The 23,515-nt window shown below is 47.5% G+C and overlaps 1 protein-coding gene across 1 annotated transcript in view; it reads left to right on the top strand.

Moving 5' to 3' along the window:
• The first annotated feature begins 515 nt into the window (after positions 1-515).
• The window catches only part of LOC102025827 (mediator of RNA polymerase II transcription subunit 27), a 120,587-nt gene continuing 97,587 nt past the window's right edge, over positions 516-23,515 (top strand). Inside the window, exons 1-2 of the mRNA XM_013506710.1 lie at positions 516-768; positions 2,844-2,988. Of these exons, the coding sequence (XP_013362164.1) occupies positions 566-768; positions 2,844-2,988 (348 nt within the window). The 5' untranslated portion in view covers positions 516-565. The remainder of the gene's footprint in view (positions 769-2,843; positions 2,989-23,515) is intronic.

Here is a 23,515-nt window from a genome sequence, read left to right as displayed (position 1 = left end):
TTAGCTTAGGTATGGGCCTAGAAGTGAAATTGTTGAATCATTTTCCCCCTTCTTAATGAATGTTTCTTGGGGGCATACTTTGACACTATGTAAATACACTATGTAAAATACCCTGTTGTTATTCTTGTTACACTTTCATGCTTTTGCCTGCTAGCTTTAGCTTCTATTGATTCCTACCTGAGTCATTATTCTAATGGTTGCCAAATGGCACTTTTCTAATTCTATTCTATATCTACTGGTTGTCCTTCTATTATAGGGAAGAGATTCTCCCTTCCACCAGTTTATCTATGAACATAAACTCAGTTTATTCAGAAAAAGCCTTTACTCTGGGGTGAGGCAAGTCATTAAGCAAACCATTATGCAATCGGAAACGCAGCCTGATTTCCCCAAATTGAGATCCCTTTCCTCGCCCACGCACTCCTTTTGTCAGAGTGGAAACCCTATTTCCTTCGAGAAGCTGCGCGCGCACTACGTTTCCCAGAGGCCCCCTGAGCCTACGTCATCAGCTCGCGCGACGTTTTGCTCGTGGAGCCGACCCGGGAGCGCCCGAGGCTGTGGCTGCAACATGGCTGACGTGCTGAGCGTCGGGGTGAACCTGGAGGCCTTTGCCCAGGCTATCAGTGCCATCCAGGCGCTGCGCTCCAGCGTGAGCAGGGTGTTCGACTGCCTGAAGGATGGCATGCGGAACAAAGAGACGCTGGAGGGCCGGGAGAAGGCCTTCATTGCGCACTTCCAGGACAACTTGCATTCGGTCAACCGGGACCTCAAGTAGGTACCGGCTGAGGGAGTGGGGTCGAGGACCCGCCCTGTTCCCGCCGTGCTGCAGCCCCGCGCGAGGTTCCGCGGTCAAGGTGTTCCCCCTTTTCCTTGCTCTCCGTTCTGTTGCTGTCCTCTCCCAGTCTCTGCCACCCCTCGGGGCGCCTTAGCCCCCAGCGCCGCTGTCTCGCCTCCGTTCTCTCGGCCGCCTAGTCCTGGCTGCCTTCCCCTGTCCTCGGTCCCCGCTGGGACGTCGCCCCCACGAGGAGGCGTGCTCCTGCCGGGAACTTTTACTTCGCGGAGCCCAGCAGGTTTGTCACCTGTGGGCCCTGGGCGCCCCGTCGTGTGTGGTCAGACTGTACTGACAGACGTGACAGCACCTGATTAGCACTGGCCCACACCGGGGCCCTGGATCTCTTTGGCCCAGGGTCCCGCCCCTCAACCTGGAGCTCATCAGTTCCACCTCATCTCGCTTCCAGACACGACGAAATAGGCCTTGATCTGGCGTTCTCCCCACTAAAGCCACTTGCTCAGTACTGGTGCTTCACTTGCAGTGCCTTCCTTCAGTTCTTCTCAGTAGAGACCTAATCTCGAATCTGTTAACCAAAATAATCACTTATGCTTTGATCTCCTTTCCCAGTCTTATCGTTTGTGGTCTGTTAAGGGTCTGGATTGTACATTTTCTTCTGTCTTACAAATCACTTTCTATTTCATAAGTATTGTTGTAGGAATTAAATAAGAGCATGTTTGTCAAAGCCTAGCACATGCTAGGTACTACTTGGTTGCCTAAATCCTGAATTTGCCTTCTCTTCCTTAGGAGCGTTGGTCCTACCCAGGAAGGTTAAAATTTCAGGTTTTTTGCTTTTATTTCTCAGAACTGAGCTTAGTAGGAAAAGGTATTTGGTGAACTATTCATCCTGTGATTTTAGTGCTGGTGATGGAAACCAGTGCCTTGGGCCTGCCAGGCTAGTGCCGTACCACTGAGCTACACCCTTAGCCCAATTGTATTTTTGCAATTTGGTCTCCTTAGTAACCAGGTGAAAAGAAGAGGTAGGATGGCAGAGGTAGTGTGGCCAAATGATCCTTCCTCAGTTCCCACATCCAGTAGCCATCTGTGGGTGCAGTGCTGAGCACCAGTTAATACTTTCCCTGCTTGAGGAGCCACAGAGGTTGTTTCCTCATTTGCATGTCCATTTTCTCTGGATTTGTTTCTCTCTTTTTTTTGGTATTGGGAATTGAACTCAGGAGCTCTCGCTGCCAGGCAGGTGCTGTGCCATTGAGCTGTATCCCTGATAAAGCCCTTTACCGTTTTAGAAACTTTAAATAATAATGCTATCCCTCTGCCTTCTTCAATCTCTGTACAGTAGTGGCAAGAAGATGGTTGAAGATTCCGGAAAGAGCGTAGCATGAGATGCTGTTCAGAAAGAGAGTCTTTTGTTGGCAGTTGGGGACTGGCCCCTCAGAATGTGCCTCAGGAATGTGCTTTTGCTGTTGGCTCACTTTCCTCAGCTTCTCAGAGTTTTGCTGCTAGACTGAAGTGTTTGTTTGACACAACCCCCTCTGTGGTGTCTTCCCATTGCATTTGTTTATTTTATCTCTTTGTTTTGCTAAGTTTTACCATCTGTGAGGCGTCATGTACAAAGTCTATCCCTATGTGGATGATAAATAATCATCATTTATTCAGGTACTTGCTGTTCTGCCAAATGTAGTGATCTGCACGTGGGTCTGAAAACCCTTCGTGAGAGGCAGTGTTGTGCCACATTGCAAGATCCCAGAAAGTCTCCTCCCCTGCAGAGACTAATTTGAGTTGTTAAATCCTGATTTTAGGAGTCTTACTGATTCTGATTCTTGTACTCTTAACTTTTTTTTTTTTTCCTTTGGAACAGTACCAGGGAGTTCTGTTTTAAATTGAGATTAAACTCCAAGTTAGGATTTTTCTTGGTTGTTCCTGGTCTTTTTTACCATTCACTCACAAGATATTTCTTCTTAAGGCACTTCTGACGGGTGCTTTGAAGAGCAGCTGCTGACTGGTGTGGTTGATATGCTGGAGTTTAAGTGGACTCAATTTTATTTGCTTTGTTTTTCAGTGAGCTGGAGCGTCTGAGCAACTTGGTAGGCAAGCCATCTGAGAACCATCCTCTCCACAACAGTGGGCTGTTAAGCCTGGATCCTGTGCAAGACAAAACTCCTCTCTATAGCCAACTCCTGCAGGCTTACAAGTGGTCCAACAAGGTAAGGGAGCCATCATAAATAGAGTGAATAGAGCAAAAGCCACATTTGCTTATCTCCCCTAAGTATAGCAAGTGAGGGTCAGTTTTTATTTCTTTTTAAATTCTTTCTGTATTTATTTATTTATTTTTGCCATACTGGGGATCAGATCCAGGGCCTGTGCATGCTAGCCCAGCACTGTGTCATTGAGCTACATCCTCAACCCCTTTCTTTTTTATTTTTGATTCAGTATGGAGTTACAGGGTTGGAATTTTTAGAATATCCCTCTAAGCTATTCTGTGGTACTTTGAAGTCTCTGAGGATTAATACTGATACTCAGGTAATCACATTTTTGAAAGAATTTTAAGTCAGGTGTATTTAATCTGGAGACAGGGTAGGGAGCAGCTTTTATGAACCTCTTGATACTATATGTAGTGTGTTGTGACATGTATATTTTTGTCTGAGAAAGGTGTCCTAACTTTCATCAGAGTTTCCGAGGTGTTTGTGATCCCTAGAAGGTTAAGGACTGATGATCTAAATGTTCAGTCATTCACATGGTTTTTTCTCTTACTATCTGTCTCCTGTAATGGGAGAACATCACTGGAAGGCTGTCTGTTAGTGGACTAATTACCTTAGGCCCCATCTGAAAGGAGACTGTTCCTAACACGCTCCCTAGAATTTATATTCATGGTTTCCTTCGTCTGGCAGCCCCATGGCTTAGACCTTAGGACAGCTATGAAAGCAAAGCTAAACTAGTCTAAAAACAGGAACAGATAGGCTCATTAAGCCTAGAAACAGTTTGTTTTCTCATGAGTTCCTTTTGTTTATTATGTGTTGTTGTATGTATGTTTTTCTGTTTATAGGGCACTAGAAAATACTTTAGGAACAATTTTGAAAGCGGTTCTCATTATTCTTTTAGCTCCCCAGAGAGAATTGTTCCTAGTTATTGGCTCTGAACTGCTCTGCTCCCTTAGTTATCCATCACCTTTTTCCTCTTGTCTCTGGGCCTTTTTCCCTTAGGTCCTGGATGATAGATGAGCATTTACAGGTTTTCTGGTGTGTAGAGATTTTTATTTGAATTTTTCTTTTAGTATTTTATTATCTTTGGTTTGAAGTAGAACCCTAGAAGCTGATCTGATTCAGAAAGAGGGTGATTTGTCCTCAGATACTAAAGAAATAACTTGAACTTTAAATGGCTAGCCATTCTCCCAAACTTCTGGCTGCCCATGGTAGAAACTCAGTTTGGCCTAGTAGATTATGTCTAGGAGTTTGGAAGAGACTTCATTGGGTCAAAGAACTAAACTGTTCTGGGCTTTCTGGTGTGAGGGTGAGCTCATGAGGATCAGGGCACCCAGGTGATATGGCAGAAACCTCCTTTCTCTCTTGAGGCATGCTTTCTGTTGTTCTGATATTTTCCAAGTTTTGGGAAATATCAGGCATGTTGTCAGCTTCTGCTTGGAGCTCTCCTAGTGTCTGGATCAGACCTTGAGAAATGACTGTGGCCCTGCTTGGTAGGTGTCCCAGAGGTGGCTCACTGAATCCCTGGGGGAGATTCTTAGCTCAGGTCACCTGAAGCACAAGCAGTGATGCTCCTTGGAGTGGGAGGGGCAGTTCCCACAAGGAGGCTGGCTTAGTCCACGTTTTGTTACTACAAACAACTGCCTGCACAGGCTAACTGCATAAAGGAAAGAGGGTTATTTAGCTCGCAGTTTGGAGATTCAAGGGCCAGTCACCAGCATTGGCTTGACTCTGGTGAGGACCTCGTGGTGGGTGGCATCAGAGTGATGGGAGTGTGTGTGGGAGGAGGAGGAGGTCACATCAGACAGGAAGCCAGAGAAGCAGGGTCCCACAGTCCTGAGTGTCCCCAGATGACCGAAGGACCTCCTACTAGGCCCTGCCTCTTAAAGACTCTACACTATCAGTGCTACTCTAAGGATCAAGCTTTCAGTACATGAACCTTGGGTGGGGGTGCAGACACACATTTAAACATAGCCAAACCATGGCAGGGCAAACAGAAAAGTAGAGATGTTCTTGCAGTTGCCAAGCCAGGCATGGGACTGTCCCGGCCCAGCAGATAGCCCTGTCCTCTCAGACTGTCCTTGTGAGCTTCCTGGTTTTGTCAGGGGTGATCTTCGTCATCTACTCATAAAGTTACCTGGTATGGGGATAGAATCTGGTCAGTATATGGTGTGACTTATTTCTAGTTAGTCTCCTTGTACAAAGTCTTGCTTTTTGGTGTTTGGACAGTAAAACCATGTTGATATGTCATGTGGGTAAAGTTCTTAAAGGCTAGAGTGACAGGGACTTCAGTGTTGGGAACATATAAGCCAGTCTCAAAACCGTAAGTGATTGATGTTGCATTGAAGTGGTTTTGAATGAAGATAGTTTACTTATTCACTGAATTTAATTGTTCAGCTGTTTGCTGAACCTCACCTTTGTCCCAAGGTGGAAAAGAAATTGTATTAAGGGAAAAAAATATATACATGGAACTTCTTGCTTTGGAGATGCTACAGGTAAACAGTATGTATAAAAATTCATATGTGCATATCCCATGTGATGAGGTTGTTGACCTGTCCTGGGCCTAGTCAGGTGAAGTATCTACAAAGCAACTGTGGTTTCATTTCCTATGCCCCAACAGAAGAGAACAGTCAAGAGATTGAGCCTCCTGGTTAGAGCCAAGCAGACCAAGGCCCAGTGAACTGACTTCTTCACAGTGCCCTAGCTAGACTAGAGTTTGGGTTTCCTGACTTAGGTCATTGTTTTTTCCTCTAAACCTTGATGCTTAGTTCAGTTCTCTTTAAGGTTTTGAACTGTAGAAAACATCCTTCCCCCTTTTGGTTGCATCTTAGAAACAACTCATAGGATATTTCATTGACACATTTTATTTGTTCCATCTGTATGCATTTTTAAAGCATTTGTAATGGTTTAACAAAGGATGAAGTTGACAAATATATGGTGTTACAGGTCCTCAAACTATTGCTCTTTCCAGGGCAGACATCACTAATCAAGTGTTGTATTCTTTCCTGCTGAGACTGTGTGTTATCAGCTCACAGCCCTTGCAGCTCTTCAGGGGGGAGGCAGCCTCTGGCAGTTGCTCAAAGGAGGGCTGCAAAGAAAATGTATTTATCATCTGTGATGGTAGATGATGTCCCATATGAACATTGCTTATTTATACCTTACCTGACTTGGTGAAGGATTTAAGGTAGATAATAAGAATCCCTACTCCCCAGAAAGAAAAGAGGAAAAACAGGATGAGGATGCCTTAATAAACTCAAGGAGTAGCCTCCAGAAATAAGCTAGTATTCTAATTTCCAGCTGGTGACATGGAAGAAGCAAAACAATTAATTATATGTGTTTATCTTGCGTTGCTTACAAATGAAAAGAGCTTTTTAATTGCCAGAGCTTTCACTATTCATCACTTTACCCTCAAAGAATGTAAACCAGTGAGTGCATTAATATGTGGATTGAAGTTGGGGTAACTTGCCGGTGTCAGCTTTCCGCACTGTTGGCTAGGATGGAAGGAAGTGTGGGAAGGGCTGTGATGCCGCCCATTATGCGGTGAACTTGCTGTTTTATCAGCTGTTGGCCGTGGAAGGGTCTCATGCATGCCTAATGACTAGCTATTTTCTTCAGGGGATTTTCGTAATTTTTGTAAAGTCAGTTGGCATATTAATTACATGGTAGTTGGCATAATTGTTAGAATAACACATTTAAAAATTAATCTAATTTAGTGAAATGATGTCAAATTGCTGTGAGCAGCACTTTTCCCATGCTGAATGGGGGAAAGAATTTAGCTTTTAACTATTAGGCACCTATAGATAATTGTTCTGTGGAAGAATGACAAGCTCTTTTGACTAGCACAAAAAATAATTGGTGTCATTGCTGTCCTTGCTGTAAAATAGTCAGTGTAGACTTCGTATCACTTTTATGTTCAGATGCTTCCAGTTAGACTGAACATATCTTGAAGGTCGCTTTCCAAGGTTTCCAGCATCTTGTCCCCAGGCTTTTATTTTCAGCTTTGACTTTGCTTGTTTGTTTGTGGCAGAAGGCTACTTAAGTAAAATTGTTCCTTGGTGTCCATGGAGGGTTGGTCTCAGGAGTCTCCTCTTCCTCCCCAGGACATCAGAATACATAGATATTGGAGTCCCTTACATAAAACGGTGCAGCATTTACATATACTTACTTTTACATTTACATTTACTTACACACATCCTCCTGTATACTTTTCTTTTCTCTTTTTTGTTTTTTGAGATGGGGTCTTGCTGGTCTTGAACTTACGAGATCAAGCAATCCTCGTCCCCCCGCCTCCCCAGCAGCTGGGACACCAGTGTGCACCGCTTGCGCTGCTTCTCCTGTATACTCTAAGTCATCTTGACCTCACAGCTGACATCTAATGAAATGTACATGTGGTGTAAACAGTCACTGCCCTGTGCCAGTTAGGGAGTAACGGGAACGAAAAGTGACAGTGCCTTTTTAGTGTAGACATAGTATTTTTGGTCAGCAGTTGGTTGAATATGACGATGTGTGACTGTATTTGCCTGGAGAAGCAGACCAGTACTTCACCTCTCCCTGGTGATAGCTGAGGCAGCAGGGACCATGGAGGTGTCATTTTCTGCTGGGGTTGGAAAATGGACCCAGAGTAAAGTGCTTTTTTTGCTCTTTTTTTTTTTTTAACATGGTTGGGGAAAGAGCAGCTTTTGATTTCGAGAGTATACACTGGAAAGTCTGAGGACATTTCCTCCACTCTGCCCCTCTGAGCTGTTCTCTGCATCTTCCTACTCTATGGTTTTAGTTTCTGTGATGTTCGTCTCCCACATCCATCCTTAAAGGCACTCTGGTTTTGCATCCTGGAGCTGCCAGGGTTGGAATTGTTTTACAGTGCGGTGCCGATGCTTTCCTGAAGGGAACTTGTCCTCGTTTCAGGGTAAACCTTAAATCCCGGAGGAGAGGTACCATGTCTATCTTGTTCCTTGCTGGGAATGCTAGCAAGGCATTTGGTACACAGTAAGCATGCAATTAAAATTCACTGAATGAATGAAAAATAAATAAAAGTTTTTTGTGTTGAATTTTTAATTTACAACCCCTTTTGTGGTTTGCTTGCTTGTATTTTTGATGAGTGTGATAAGGGCCTTTCCATTTTGAGCCATTACTGAGAAATCTAGTTGTGCTATTTATAGATGAGAGAAACTTCTGAGATTTTGTGCTGGGGCTGGGACTGGATTCCTGGAGGTAATTTGGAAGGCCAGGGTGAGGTCCATTGGTGGAGAGCCTTTGGAGGGCTGAGGTTGGCAATTTCAGCTCTGTTGCCTGTCACCTGGTATGCCAGGTCGACAGCCATGGTTAGGAGGAGGTGGGACCTGGTAGAAGTCTATTGGAGTTGACTGAGTCAGGCTAATTTAAGACATCGCACCTGACACAAGTTGTTCTGTGGCAGCTGTTGAGTTGACATCCTGGGAAAGCCAGCTGGGAAGAGCAGAGTCCATCTACCAGCCTCGTGGTGGTAGTTCTGCTTTGTAGGTTCTCAATAACTTGTTTCTGTTTTCTTCACCACCAGGCCCAGCCCTGACTCTTTCTTCTGGTATTTGTATTGTTGGGCTGCAGCAAAGAATAAGATGCATTTCGAGGGACTGGGGGTGTAGCTTGATGGTTGAGCACCTGCTTAGCATACTCGAGGGTCTGGGTTCAATCTCCAGCATCACCAAGGGAAAAAAAGCTTTGGGCCGGCTCATGCAGTCAGGGCCAAGTCAGCTGTGGTTATGATTATCAGGTGCAGCAGTAGTGTGCCTGCGCGTGTTTATTTAGGGGGTGGCAGCATTGCTTTGTGGTGAGGAGCATAGACTCCGGAGCTAGACCACCTTGGCTCTTAGCCCAGCTCCTCTGCCTCACAGCTGTGAGGCTCATCGTGAGTCTCGGTTCCTGTTCTCTCATATGGGAATAGTTCAGGAAGACAGTGAGGAGGGAAGGAAGTGACCCGAGTAGAGCCCTGTCTTGTCACAGAGTAGGTACTCCCCAGGGGCTGGTCGTATTATCTGAAGAAACAAGAGTGAGGACAGATGCCTGTGCTGCTCTGGCCTTTCTTCCAGTGACTTCCACTCCATTTCAAGGCCTCTCACCTGTAACTTGGGTATATTCTTAAGTTCGTGACTTCTGCACCTTTTCTCCCCAAGGAAGGCTAAGCGCGGATGTCAACACTTCACACATGAGTATGAACTAGCACACGCGTGGGTTTTTTCCTCATATAGCCTGGAGGGGAAGGCGAGGGATTGGGAATGGAGAAACCGTAAGGAGGAGTGAGAGGCTTTCTGGGGAGGAGGTGAGATGGGCCGACATATGTCCAAACAGGATTCTACCTACTTTGGGATTCCATAAGGCCTACCAGAGCGTGGTATCCGATCAGTTCTGCAGTCCTGTTACCTGGATGGAAAATGTGAACCTGCTTGGGATTGTTAGCATTGTTTCCTAGGAAAAGGTTTGAACACAAAAGCCAATTTAAAAATAAATGTTTACCTTGTGTCTAACAGGACTCGGTGCCCGTAATAGCAGGGCAGTGGAGTCAGAATGGTGGTTTGATCCCCATGCAGCACCAGTGTTATGGTTGGGGCAAGGTGCCCACACCACCTGTACCTCTGTGCCCACTAGCTGAGGATGGGTAGTGGCGGTGTGTTGCATGCAGCCATTCCAGGATGACAGAGTCTGACACATCTGGACCACCTGGTCCAGCCGGGGTGCAATGAGAGGCAGAGGTGAGGCACAGGTGGGGTGCTGCACAGGTACCCTGGCTGCCCGGTGTCCAGCTGTGCCACCTCGTGCCAGGGCCTTTCCCCTGGGTTCTGATGTCCTCCCTGACAGACTTGGATGACCTCTTGGGGCCCTTTCAGCTCTGAGTTGGATAGGTCTGGTGACGTTACTGATGTGTCCCCATGGATGTGGAAATGAGCACCCATCTGGGAACTGGACTCACCCAGGAGTGTCCCCGAAGCGCCTAGAGCAGGGCAGCAGCCCTCAGGACCTTAGTGGAAATTCCCTCACAAAGCTCTCCAGACAGCACTGGCCTCTTTAATACACCAAGTGTAAATGTGAATGGGAATCAAGTGATGACCCTGTAGTTTCAGTGCTTTCTCTCTCAAGGCACTGGGCCAATCCACATCTTGATATTTACTTGTTAGTTGTGGTTTGTGAGAAGCATCCCGTTGTTACTGGAGTCAGGCTTGTGAGCCCTGTGTTTCTTCTCTCCGAGGGAGCAGGGATACTCCCAGCTGCAGCCTCAGGCCTGGCCTGCACAAGTCACTCTGTTGTCGATGTTCGTCTTGATTCCCTTCCCGATGCTCTCCCACTGGCGTTTTCTGGACTGATGAGGTCTGTGTGGTTGTCGAACCTTCTATAGATTGTAACCAGAGCTTCACAAGGGCACTTTCTCATCTCCTGCAATGTGCTAGAAAGGAAGTCATCCTCTGTCATTTTTGTGAACGCCCAGTTGCACAGGGGCAGCGGCAGGAAGCTGCCGTTGTGCTGTACATAGAGTGTCCGTTGCTCTGCATTGTGTCCTCCTCTTCATGCTGGTTTGAGCGGGAAAGGAGCTACTTGGTTGTTACCATAGTGCTGTCCTTGCTCCGCCTTCTGCAGGCCAGCACATCTGTTCTGCAGCCCCAGTTATCCCCCTCGCACACTGACACCTAACTGTTGGGAGGTAGATTCTCCTTGAGGTCCAGCCTGGGTACCTCTGTGCCCTCGGAACACCTGCTGGGACATTCCCAGGCTTTGGAGGGCAGCAGTTCGGATGAGTGTCCTGCCCCACACCAGACCTGCCCCTCTCGGACACCCCATCCAGCCACATCCCCACAGAGTTTCCTCATGCTGCCACCTGAGGTCTGTCATCTCGTTTCTTCACAGTCTGTCAGCCCTGCCCCCATCCAGGCTGCAGATGCCCGGGCCCAGGCCCCATGACTGCTTGGGGCGACACCAGCCTCCCCTGGGGTCTCTACTCTCTCTAATCAAGTGTCCACTCTGCAGTTCACCAGGGAGCTTCATAAAGTGGACATCTGATTTCACTGCTCTTTGGTGAACCCCTGCTTCTGTAGGAGTCATTCTGCTGCCCAGCTGGCGTATGGAGGCCTGCTGGAAACAGTGCTCAGGACGTGACCAGATTCTGCAGCCTTGGTTTCCCGCCTGTCAGCAGTGTGAGCAGCGCTGCCTCCGGCGGGGAGCTTACTCTGCACTGAGGGCTGCCTGCCTCCCGCCTGCCCTCCCCGCCATCCTGTCGTGGCCTGGCCCTGGCTTGCTTTTCTACTCTTTCTTCTTCCCAAGGAGACAAAGCGGAACTTTATTACAGAAATTTCAAGTTTACCGAGAAGTAAGAATTACATAACAAACCTCTGTATACCCAGCTTCAACAATTGAGAACATTTTGCCAGTCGTTTGTCATTTGTTTCCCTGTCCCTTCCCCTGCACACTTTCTTCCTGGGTGGCTGCTGAGGACCAGAGTATTTCAAAGCAGATCCCTGACCTGGGTGATTCTGCCTGCAAATACTACCCCTTTTCCCTGCTCTTCTTCTGCCACCTGCGTGCTGCGTGACAAATGGCGTTCCCCAAGGGGCCGGGTCCTTTTTGTTTCAGGGTCTTTGCGCATGTTCTTCAGTCTCCTTTGTGAAAAACTCTTAGTCAGTTAGGGCTCAGTTTAGTTGCTGCCTCCTCTGGGAAGCTTTCTGAGGTGTACCCAAGTTAGGTGGCCCATGATTGCCCCGGTTATTGCTTTTATCCCACTGGACCACTTCCTCAGCATGATCAAGCCTTGTCCCCGGTGGACTGAGACTTGGGCAAGTTACTTTACATCGTAAGCCTCAGCTAGACTATCAAGTGGGCACCAGACCTGTTTCCCAGAGTGTTTCTGAGTGTCTAATTAGAAATATTGAGAGTTTCTAGTTCAGGGCAGGGCGCATAGTGTCATTTAGTAAATAGTAGTGATGCTGTTAGCTGTTTGTGTGTGCAGTAAAATGGTATGTGGACTAAGTTAAACTGACAGTCCCGCATTTCTTCTTCTTCCCTTTGAGACTGTGATTTTTCCTTCTGAATCCGCTTTGGTTTGCTTCACCTTGACCTTTTTCGGGTCCCGTGTAGTGCTTGTTAGGGGCGAGAGGAGAGGGTGGAGGCCTGGTGAGGGCAGAAGGCCTTGTCCTCAGCCCCTGGCTGCCGTCCTGCTCCCAGGGGTCCTCTGGGTGGCTCAGGATTTCTGCCCAGACCAGGGAGGAGAGGCTGGGGCAGCCACTTTGCCTCCCACTCCCTCTCTGTCCTTTGGCTGCTGGAACTTGCACTCCGCATTCCCCTGCTGTGCCGCAGTCACTTATTTGTTTTGGGAGGCACAGCTCACTGCAGCTTCTGGGGCGGCGGGGAGCTTGTTGCTGGGAGCAGTCCTGCTGGACCAGGGCTGTGGCTCGGCTTCTGCTTTTCCTTGCTGATTCGACAGAGTGGGTAGAACTCCCAAGACCCTGCTTGGCCACAGGACAGTTTGATCATCTGGTAGCTTCTGGCAGTTCGGTGACTTGTTCTGCCCACCCCCCTCTGCCTTTGTCATAGTGCCAGACCTTTGTCATATTGTCAGCCCTGTGAAGTGGAGGCATTTTCTGAAGTCTCCTACAGCCTCATTGGTGGCCTTGCTGAGGAGCCTGGAGTGGCTGACTCTGCCCTGCCGCCCATCATCTCTCAGCCTTGCACTTTGGCAAAGACAAGCCAAGCTGATCACAACTGTTTTTGCCCACAGCCTCTGGGAGGCTGCGCTGACCACCCTGTGTCATGTATTTCTCCTGGGTTGGGACTGTGGTGTCACCTTTGGATACCTGACGTCTAGGCGCTGGTAATTGAGCATCACCCTGCCGTACTCCCAGATATTCCAGGAACTCTACCTCCTTTGACTAAGATCTCAAGGGGACCTCAGAGACCAAATAAGTCATCAGACCTTCTTTTGTAGAGAGTGACTTGTCCCTGGTCATGCTGCCAGCCCTCTTAGCGTGACTAGCAGTGTCTCAGCCGCTTGAAAAGGAAAGACCAACTGGATAGTCAGAAAAGCATGTTTTTCTTGATGTTGAGTCCTCGCAAGACACTGCCCTCTCCCCAGGGATGACCCGTGTTCATCCACGTAACAGCAAAGGGAGTCAGTCATCAGGGACAGGTATGATCCACTGACAGCCAGCTTTGGGACCCCGCTGAGGCTTGTATGTGGCCTGGGGGAACCGCCTTGACCCTCATGGGCAAAACAGCTGCAGGTCCTTTAGCTTTTGGAGAGGCAAGTGCCCTTGCTTTAAGCTCCAGATATGATAAGTGACTGGCATCATGGCTGGGTGTCTCACAAAAGAGAAAGGGACTATCCTGGAGCCCTGGCTACCTTCACTGGCCTAGGAGGGAGGCACCAAAGAATGGCTGTGTCAAGATAGGTGCTCTCCTTCTTTTGTCTGTTGGTCTTTCTGGTTTTTGGCTTTTTGAGACAGGATCTCACTGTGTAGTTCAGACTGGCCTTAAACTCACTCTGTGGTCCAGGTTGGCCTCAAACGCAGTGGTCTTCTTGCCTCAGCCTCTTGAGTGCTGGGATTACAGGCATGCACCATCATGCCTAGTTGTCTTTCCTATAAACAGGACCTGTACTAAGTCTCCTGTTGGATTCATGAGCTATACCAGTTGCTCTTCTTTTCACCTGCCTCTGTGTTTTAAGATTAGAAAGCAGCATTCTGCCATTGGCTATTTTCAGTCAGTGGGCTTCTGATTATTAATCTCCTGCCAATAGTTGCCACCCCAGAGCACTTTGGACTGAGCTTGCTCCCTGATGCCTCTGTACATGTGAGAGTTGGGAGGGTGAGAGTGTGCAGGCTCGAGTGTGCACACATTCCCACAGTAGAGAACGATTGCACTTGTTGTAAGAAGTTCAACTATAATCACTTCCCAACTGCTATTGAGTGGTATATATACCTTTTGCTAGGACATTTCCAGCCCATCTGTGCAGTATATCTCATTGAGTACCTACTATGTGCAGGTGCCTACTGTGTGCAGTGTTCTAGACACAGTGAGTGAAGCACATACATTCCCATCTTCCTGGAATTAGCTTCCATTCAGTTCTCTAACTCAACTAGAGGAGTGCAGTGCTCATGTTGCCAGTTTTAGTAATAATTCCTGGCCTTGCTGTTGGTCTTTTTTTTTTTTTTTTAACCCTTTAACCAGTGGCCACAAATGCCTCAGCTACCTGGGAGACTTAACTGCCACATGTACCTTATCCAGAAAAGTGTCTGAACAGAAAGGCAGTTGTGTCTTGCTGTCTGAGCATCTTAAATATCATCCCATTGTTATAGCTTGCTGCATTTTAATTCTGTTGTGTGCTTTGTGCAAATGCAGATTCGTTGATAGTAATAGAAAGTGTTCTGGTGTATTTGCCCTTGACATGTCATTAGTTTGCCCTTATTCTCTACCAAACTAAGCTGTGCTTGTTTTAAGTAAGGGGTCCTCATGGATTTCAGGACTTAAAATTGTGTCCAGAGGGAAAAATAATCACTTGATGAGCTTTAGGGTACTCACTTCCTTGCAGCCATCGTCTTCAGAACCAAGCCTATTGGTCTGTTTCTTTCATAAGAGAACTTCCCACATTTTCTTTGCAGTACAGTTTGGTGACTGTAGGAGAGGCTGCCACACATTTGTTATTCCCTGTACAATGGCCCTGCTTGGGGCAGGGTTCGGGATCCCCAGTAGGTACCTGAAATCCTGGGTAGTGCTGGACCCTGTAAGTTATGACTTTTCAGTGCTCACATTGCAGTGTGGCTCTCTATTGCATTTTGAGGTACAACAGCAAAACTAGCATGAATTTCTTTTTTCTTCTGCATAAGTTTATAGACAGAAGACTTATTATTATGGTATCTTAACATTGTCAGCATATAATTTTTTTCTTACTAAGCCAAGAACTTTTACCTTTTTACTTAAAGGAAGCATTTTATGCTTCTGTTCGGCAGGTCTGAATTGCCATATCACTACTCTTGTGCTTTGGTCCAGTATTAACTAAAATGAGGTTCCGTGAACACAAATATGTACCTGTGATCACCAAGACAGATAGTAGGTGATGCAAAGGCAGGTAGAAGATACAGTGTGGATACTTAGATAGAGGAGCGATTTTCGTCCTGGGTAGGATGGAGCAGGATCCCTCAGATTTTATCACATTACTCAGAATAGCATGCAATTTAAAACTTGGGAGTTGTTTACTTTTGGAATTTTCTCTTTCCTCTTTTCAGATTGCTGTTGATAGCAAGTAATTTAGACTGTGGAAAACTAAACCACAGAAAAGGGGGATGACTGTATTTGTAGCTGAGCTGTTTAAGTTTCTGGAGCTCCTGGGGCCCTGGAGCCTGGCTCTGCTCATGTGTGGGACTGGCTGTGTGCACCCACTTCAGTTCCTCACCCAGGGTTGAGTGAGTTCCCAGAGGCACTGTTTTCTGTTTGCCGGGCTTCCCATCTGGCTCTTCATCCGGTTACCCTACCGTACTGAGCATTGTCTTCCTCACCACTACACTCATACTTCCAATTCATTGTGTTTCCTTGAACTCACTGAATTGATAGGAAATAGTGCGTCATCTGTGGTATTTGTGATGAGAATTGGAGTCACCCAGGTTGCGAGATAGACCGATGCTTGGCTTCTCAGTGACCGCTTACAACGATACTGTGATCATCTGAGCTTTGTTCAAACCACTGTGGAGCTTTCCAGGTTCCCCTGCTCACTGGCAGGTGGGTTCAAGGTCACCTCGTTTGCAGGGTTGATGTGCCTAGCACAGAGCTGGTACATGGTAGGCACTCAGGAGGGCTTAGTTTCCCTTTCATCACCCCAAGCTTTCTTTCCCTCTGCCCTTTCCCCCGAGACCCTTGGCTTGAGCCCCTGGAGACATTCCTGTTTAGCTAGATTACCTCAGAGCTGGATTTGGATAGTAAAAATGCCAGCTCTTTTTTGTCTTTAAAATGTTTTAAAAAAACAACCCGCAGTGGATTATGGAGGCCACTACTCCTCTATCCTTTGTTTTTGCAGTCTCAAACAGAGTGGTCCATGTTAATTTTAATTGCTTGGATGCACTCAGACATTGGGATTTTAATGCTTTTTCACAGTAGCTCAGACAGCGTAACCACATTATCCTGCTGGCAGTTCGTTGGGATCCTCAGCCAAAACACTGTACTTGGGGACCTCAGCTTATAAAGCCAGAATATAGTCATTTCCGAGAGGACGTCTTGTGGGAATGTTGCTTTTCCTATAGAGATTTCCTCTGTGTCCTACTCTGTCACATAGCGATGGACATGGATTGCTTTCAAGGAAGGTTTCAGAGCTCCCGGTTGGCAGAGGTGGCCAGGGGGAGCAGCTTGATTCTTAGGAGCTGCCGAGTGGAAAGGGGCTCTGCAGGCTTCTCCTTTGCTTGGGTCTTAGAGGGATGTTGACACTTCCGGTAGCTTTGTGTGGTCCACGGGGCACTTCCCATCGTGGATGCCTGCTGCCCAATAATAATAGCAAGCATTTGCTGTGGTTGAGACATTAGTGTGAGCCCCCTAACAACCCTTCCTACCAGGGCTGGTCTTCTCCCCACAGAGCGCCAGTGTGACCTTCTGAAATGTAAGTTTGGTCCTGTACCTCGCATGCTAAAGTATCTTGACGTGTTCACGAATGGGACAGACTCCATAATCCACTGTAGCAGTCTGAGCTGAGTTGTAGTGCCCCAGCTTGGCCCCTAGTCACCCCTTGAGGTGCCGTATGTGCCCTGTTGCCTTGTGTCCCTGCCAAAGCTATTGCCCTGCTTTAGGTGCCAGTGCCCTTTTGCTTGGCAATTATATCCCTGTTTGTGCATACTTACTTATAGCCACACACTCCAGAGTCTTTTCGAACTCCTCAAACTAGGTGACCCCCCCCCCCCCCCCCCCGCACACATGTGCTTCTGCAGCCCCCGCTCGTACTACCTGCATCTGGCTGAGTCACGCCGAACCAGAAGTACAGTGCTGCTCTGGGACAGAGGCCGCGCCAGCCTACTCTGTTTTGTTTCCAGTGCTAGCAGCCCTACTCTTGGGGTTAAATAAGTAGCCTCATCATCCTCAGAGTCAGCATTGTAACTTGCACTTGCTGTGTTTTTGAGAAGAGGTGCTGGGAAGCAGAGCCAGGATCCCAGGTTCCACTTGGTGCAGGTTGGGGGGTCGCCTGTAACCACTGCATCCCGAGCCAGGAGGCCTGCCTTTGCTTTCTGCATTCTGCTCACGGCCTGGCTTGCTGAAGGATAATGCATATTAAGGTGGTTTTTTTTTTTCTTTTTTTTTTTTTTTAAACTAGTTTGAGGATACAAACAGAAGGCAAATTATCTTGATTATATTGAGGCAGATAGGAAAAGGGCAGAGAAAGGGTAGAGGGAAAGTTACAGAAGCTCCTCAGACTTATTTGTAGCTCTGTATAGTTTGTAATGTGGGGACTTAACCATTATGTCTTCAAGCCCAGGAGGGCTGTGTGGCATGGGGTTAAATCATGGACTCTGGTGCCTGGTGGCATGGCTTCTTCCCTTTACTCACTGCGATGTTGGGCAGGTTACTTCTGTCCCCTGATATGTGGCATGGGGTTGTGATAGTGTCCACATCACGTTGTGGGCATGGGGAGTGTCAGGGTTGTGTATTGTGAGCATCTCAGGAGAGGGGCTGGCCTGTGTTAGGGTTAGCATCGACCTCAGTTCTTTTAGAGTTGTGTGTGCTTAGCCTTCATTTGTAGGGGAGGGAACTGGATTCCTAAAACAGAAGTAACCCACCCAGCTTCCCAGGCTGTGAAGGGCCAGAAGATTCAGTGTCTGGCACTGCTCCTGTTCTCGGGTCTGCGTTCCAGAGAGTGTGGTGGTGTCTGTAGAGGTAGAACGAGGGTGGGGCTCGAAAATGGCTCCTCATTTTGGTGGGATCTCAGAACGCTTCTGTAACTCTGCATAAAGTGTGGGTCCCAGAACCTCGATCGCTGTCAGTATTCTTACTTTAAATACATAAGTGATCTGATTGTATGAGGCTCTGGCAAAGGAAATCTCTAGGCAAATTGTTATTCTCTAATATACTTGTATCCGGGGCTGGGGATTTAGCTCAGCAGCAGAGCGCCTGCCTGGCAAGCGCAAGGTCGTGAGTTTGATTCCTGGTACCGGAAGAAAAGACAACAACAACAAAAACATACCTGTATCCTTGTGTCATATTTTTGGATGTTGCTTTTTCTAAGTTTGAGTTGTGAAAGTGTAACTTAGCTCCCACACCTTCAGGGCCATACAGGGGCCCCGGATCTCTGCCCCCACACCAGTATACTCACCCATCCCTGTGGCTTCTGCCAGCCCTTGGCAGAGACGTCATAGAAGTAACTTAAGCACTGCATTGGAGTTCTGAATTTGGGGTCCATGAATAAATGTAAGTACTCTTTTCTAGGAAGACAGTTCCTAGCTTTCAACAAAAATTTTTGGGGTATCTATGGCTACAACAAGTAAGAGCCAATGCTGGGGAGGGAGTGTTATTAATTCTTTTTTTCTTTTGTCTTTTTGAGACAGGGTCTCACTATGCAGTTAAGGCTGACCTTGAGCTCACTTTGTAGCTGAGGCTGATCTCTAACTTGAAACAATGCTCCTGCCTCAGCTTCCTGAGTTCTGGGATTGCAGCTGTGCGCCACCACACCCAACTGTTAATTGTTTTTTAAAATGTATAAACAAAGCATTTTACTAATAAAATGTTTATACCCTTCTTAAAATATAACACATTTTACATGCGGTTAACATGATATACTCTACAAAAGTTTATTATAAAATACTCAAGCCAAAGCAATATAGTTTAAAAATATGCCAAATCAACTCCATTTGCAAACTACTACTAGCATAAGTATAAAAAGAAAAGCTCACGGCCAAACTCAGTAGTAAGTCTAGAAATGTAGTTATTTTTGTACCACAGCAGTATGTCCAGTTGTAACTGTGCTGGACCGGACAGACACTCCATAGCCCGAGGGACAGGGCCAGCGTGAGTGTGCTGGGTACGCGACGCGGCCTTTGTAGCTTGCGACTCACTCTCCAACTGGAGAACTTCCTTCCAGAGTTAAACTTCACCCCTTAGCCCACTCCCCATTTGCTTTTGTAAAATGACCTGTTGTGTTGCAGAAATTGTTATCTGTGCAGAGACGTCTGCACCCGTTCTTCAGCTGCAGGGTGACTATATTATCGGGAACTCTAGGGAGGAGTGAACCTGTGGAACCTGCCTCTGCAAGGAAGAAGGGAAACACTTGGAAGCATGTGGACAACTGATTTGCAGTGGAGCAAGCTGGCGGTATGGTGCAGAGTGGGACGTTGGGAAGGTGGCACTGTAGTGACAGTTCCAGAGCAGCATGGCCATTGGGTGGGGTGGCGCAGCGCCCCAGTCCGCAGGCAGTGACTTTCATGGTCCGTGGTGCTCTTTCTCCCAGCTGGTTGCACAGAAGGACCTTTAGGAGCTGGCCTGCTTCAGACCTGAGGTTATGCCTGTGTCTGTGGGTGTTCAGGGGTGTGCCCTACCACCTTTTTTTGTCAACTGTCATCATTTGTTCTCTTGACCCACTGCTTCCAGCCATGTCTGTCCAGGAAAGGTGGTGTGTCTGCAGTGTGACAAGACCGTGTCTCTCCTACTTTGCCTTAGGGCAGGGACCTGCTTTCTCAGACTCGCACTGCTCTCTGCACATGAGGGCATGCAGTATTTATGCTCATCAGTTCTTTTTCAGAAGAAATTGAATTGCCGGGGATATAGCTCGGCAGCACAAGTGCCTGCCTGGCAAGCAGAAGGTCTTGAGTTCGATTCCCAGTGCCAAAGAAAAAAAAAAGAGGAAATTGGATTTTATTAGTTTAATTTTGTTTCTCCTTGAAACAACACACCCTTCCCCCTTCCCAGGCAGTGTAGGCAACTGTATCAAATGCTGTGTGACGTGGGGCAGGTCACTTGGGCCCTCTGGAGTCTTAGTTTCCTCATCTTTAAATAGAACAGTAGTTGTTCTTCCCTTCTTGGGTTTTGGTGCAGACCCAGTGAGCTGATGGTGGTGAAAACGCAGCGAGGCTCTGAGGGTGCGCTCTGGGATGTGTGACACGGAAGCGGGGCAGCGAGCATGGCTGCTGGCTGGTGGCTACGACCCCGGCTGCTGTTCTTCCTGCAGACCCGTGAGGTCACATGTGCCAGCAGCATCTCCCAGCAGACAGGGCTCTCAAGCTGCTTTCCCCAGGATGTGTTTCCAGCCTCGCTGTACAAGGGGCGGGTGGGTGTTGAGGCGCTGGTGGATCTCACGTTTAAGGTTTCCATTGTCCCCGCTCACAGAACCCTCCCATGGGCCACCCCTCAGATCTCCCACCTCTGGCTCTGAGTGTGACTGAGATGCAGCCTTGGAGCTGCTGGCGGGCTGGCCTTAGGAGAAGCCAGACACTGGCGCTTGCCAGCACAATTTGTACTTTGATTAATTTATTTAATGTATCTTGTATCAACCTGTGAAGATAATTATGCACAAATCACTGTTTAAACTTGAAGCTTGCCTCCTGTCCACGAAGCCCATGCTGGCCCATGACTCTTCACCAAAGCCTTTCTGAGAGTGATTCTTTTTCTCTCGTCTTCCCTGAGATCCCAGACTCTCCAGAGTGAATACTTGAGTTTGAGTTAGAAGCTTTTAAGAAAGGAAAGGCACTGATTTGGATTCTGATCCCGTGTGTCATGCCTCACAAGTGAAGAACTGGGCCCTTTTATCTGTGTGTGTGAGATAAATTTCACTTTTTCCAGGCAGCAAGGTTCTGTAACTGGCTGCTGCTGTTCTTTGTCCTTTTGAGTCCAGCAGGATTTTCAGAACGGGACTAGAGCAGATTCCCAAGTTCTTTGCAGGCTTGGGAAAGGGGTGCAGGTAGTAGGGGGCACTCAGCAAGTTGCTTCTGTTTTGTCAAATGTGAGATGGCACTGATCGTAAGGTGTAGTGTTCTTTTTTGTACCATTGCAAAATGAGCATGCTGTTAGAGGTGATTTTCAGACAGCATGGTCGTAAGATGCATTGTGATTTCAGGTTTTAGAATAAGTGCAGTACAATATATTGATAGTGGGACTGGCTTTTCAGACAGTTTCACTAAAGCTATAGAGATGTAGATTTGGAGAGCCCAAGCATTTGTTACGCACTGACCCTCACATGACCTTCCAGGTTACTGCAAAAGAGTGCTGAATGCCTCCTCTCTCTCTCTGGGGTAGGAAGAGGGGAGCAGTGTCCCTGTGTTAGCATGAAAACACTGGAAAAGAAGGGGGCAGTAACTGTTACATCATGTTTTTTATGTTTGACTTTCAGATGGTCACATTCAACATGAGGGCGTGTTTTCATTAGGCTTAATAAGAAGTTTTTCCTTTTACGATTGCTGACCAAGTTTCATTCATTCTTTTGTGTTTGTGGGTGGGCAGTACTGGGTAGTGAACCCCTCACACATGCTAGGCAAGGACTCTACCATTGAGCTATATCCCCAGCCCTTCTGATTTCTTTTCTTTTTTTTTTTTTTATTTTGAGACAAGATCTTACTAAGTTGCTCAGGCTGGGCTTGCTTTTTTTTTTTTGGCTTTTTGAGACAGGGTCTTGTTATGTAGTTCTGACTAGCCTCGAACTCACTTTGTAGCCCAGGCTGGCCTCAAACTCGACAGAGATTCTCCTGCGTCAGCATCCCAAGTGCTGGGAATTCAGGCTGGGCTTGAACTTGCAATCTTCCTACCTCAGCCTCCTGAGAAGTGAGAATTACAAGGGTGGACCACCATGCCTGGGTGCATCTTATAACTCTTAATGTTGAAAAAGCTACGATTGTCACTTGACAAATTTTTTTCCTTAAAGCAGCCTGTGGTTGTGTTTTCACACTTACCCTGCACCATAGTTGTGATGTCTCCATCATCACCATCAAGGAGAAGCTAACCAGGCATGGTGCAGCCTGCCTGAAATCCCAGCCTCACATTTTTTTTTTTCCCAAGGGAAAAGTTAGTTGAGAAAGTAGAGGGGAGGTGGACATTTTGAGAATCTCAAAGAAAGATAAACTCAGAAAGTCTTCTCACTTCCAGGGGTAATGCTTGGGACTGCCTGCTAGAAAATCCCAGGTACAGGCAGAATTTCTCAGTCACTAAGTTGGTGTCTAGGAAATTGAAATCCTGCCCCTCCTCGACTTATATGCAGTGATGGTGAACCTTTTGGAGCTTTTGATGATAAACAGCCTGTTGCGACACGCGTGCCATAGATTCGCCACCACTTGTTTCTGGCTGTTTCAGGCAGAGGGAGCTGCTGCAGATGTGAGAGAGCCCTGGGACACACTGAGTGTGCCTGTGGCCCACGCAGCCTGGCCAAGGTCCTCTTGACAGCACACTGAGAGCTTTCACACCTTTGCGGGTGCTGTCTCAGTCTGTGGTTTCCCCCTGGAAATGGCTGCTCATGGTGGCCACAGCGCAGACTCCTTACCATTCCCTCCTCTGGTCCCAAAGGGACAGGGAATCGAGGAGTTCCTGCCTGATGAGCGTGCGAAGGCTCAGGGAAGGAGAGTGTGTTGCCCGAAACCAGATAGCACTCGGTGGCAGACCCCAGCTTTCACCCCAGGCTCAGTCTCCGTCAGCGTTGAGGACCTGGAAATAATCCTGTGGGTGGCGCTGGCTCAGGATCAAGTGAGGCGGAGCAGGGAGGGCTCACTTTTGCCTTGGGCTGGGTTCTGTTGGTTACAAGGAAAACATTCACCCAAGTTCGTGTTAGCAAAAAGGGGCATTTCATTTCTTTGGTGGACCCAAAGGGCATCAGTGTAGCCGGGCGTTCCAAGGGCAGCTTCTCTCTGAGTTGCGGTACTGCAGGGGATTGTCAGGTCCCTTGATCCTGCCTCATGAGTCTCCCTTGGCTTTTCTGTCTACACACGGGTGTGCTTGGTGGAGCAAGATGGCCTTGTCACCCCTGGTTCACAACATCTTGGTTTGGAGAGCGTTGTGGGACCGATTAAGGATCTTGCAGCTCTTTAAGGTAGCACATGGATCTAGCGCCCTGGTTACTGCCTGTGTCTGTGGAGTAGGGTGGCAGTGCTTAGGCCACACTGAGCTGTCCGCAGTGTCCTTCCTTGCGGGCTCTGTGCCATCATTGCTCTGGGAGAGTCAGAAAGCTGCTTTTCTGGAATGGTTCAAACTTGCTTTGGAATTGGTGGTGTTTTCACCTGGCTTCTCTGATGCTGTTGTCTGGAGCAGAGATTGGTGACTGTGTAATTACTGACCATTCCCCTCTAGTGACGTACCATCCAGGAACCTGCAGGTAGAGAAGGAAGATTAATGTTCGTATTCCTACATGAGCAGTATTTGCTGTGGACGTAATAACGAGGTATGAAAAATGCCGGCATTGGCCCTGGCTAATAAGGTTATGGTAATGAAGGCATGGGATCGACAAGGTGCCAGTTATTTTGGCGGAAACATGAGCAGGTGTTATGTCAGTTGTATTTGAGCATAAAGTTGCACATTTAGGTGCATAGCAGTATAGCATGGTGATTAAGCGCTTAAACTCTGTCTCATACCAAGTTCT

This window comes from Chinchilla lanigera, unplaced genomic scaffold, assembly GCF_000276665.1.
Source record: "Chinchilla lanigera isolate Chin_1 unplaced genomic scaffold, ChiLan1.0 scaffold00112, whole genome shotgun sequence".
Lineage (NCBI taxonomy): Eukaryota > Metazoa > Chordata > Mammalia > Rodentia > Chinchillidae > Chinchilla > Chinchilla lanigera.
Note: the sequence above shows the minus strand (reverse complement) of the source record. Positions and strands in the feature narration are given on the sequence as shown.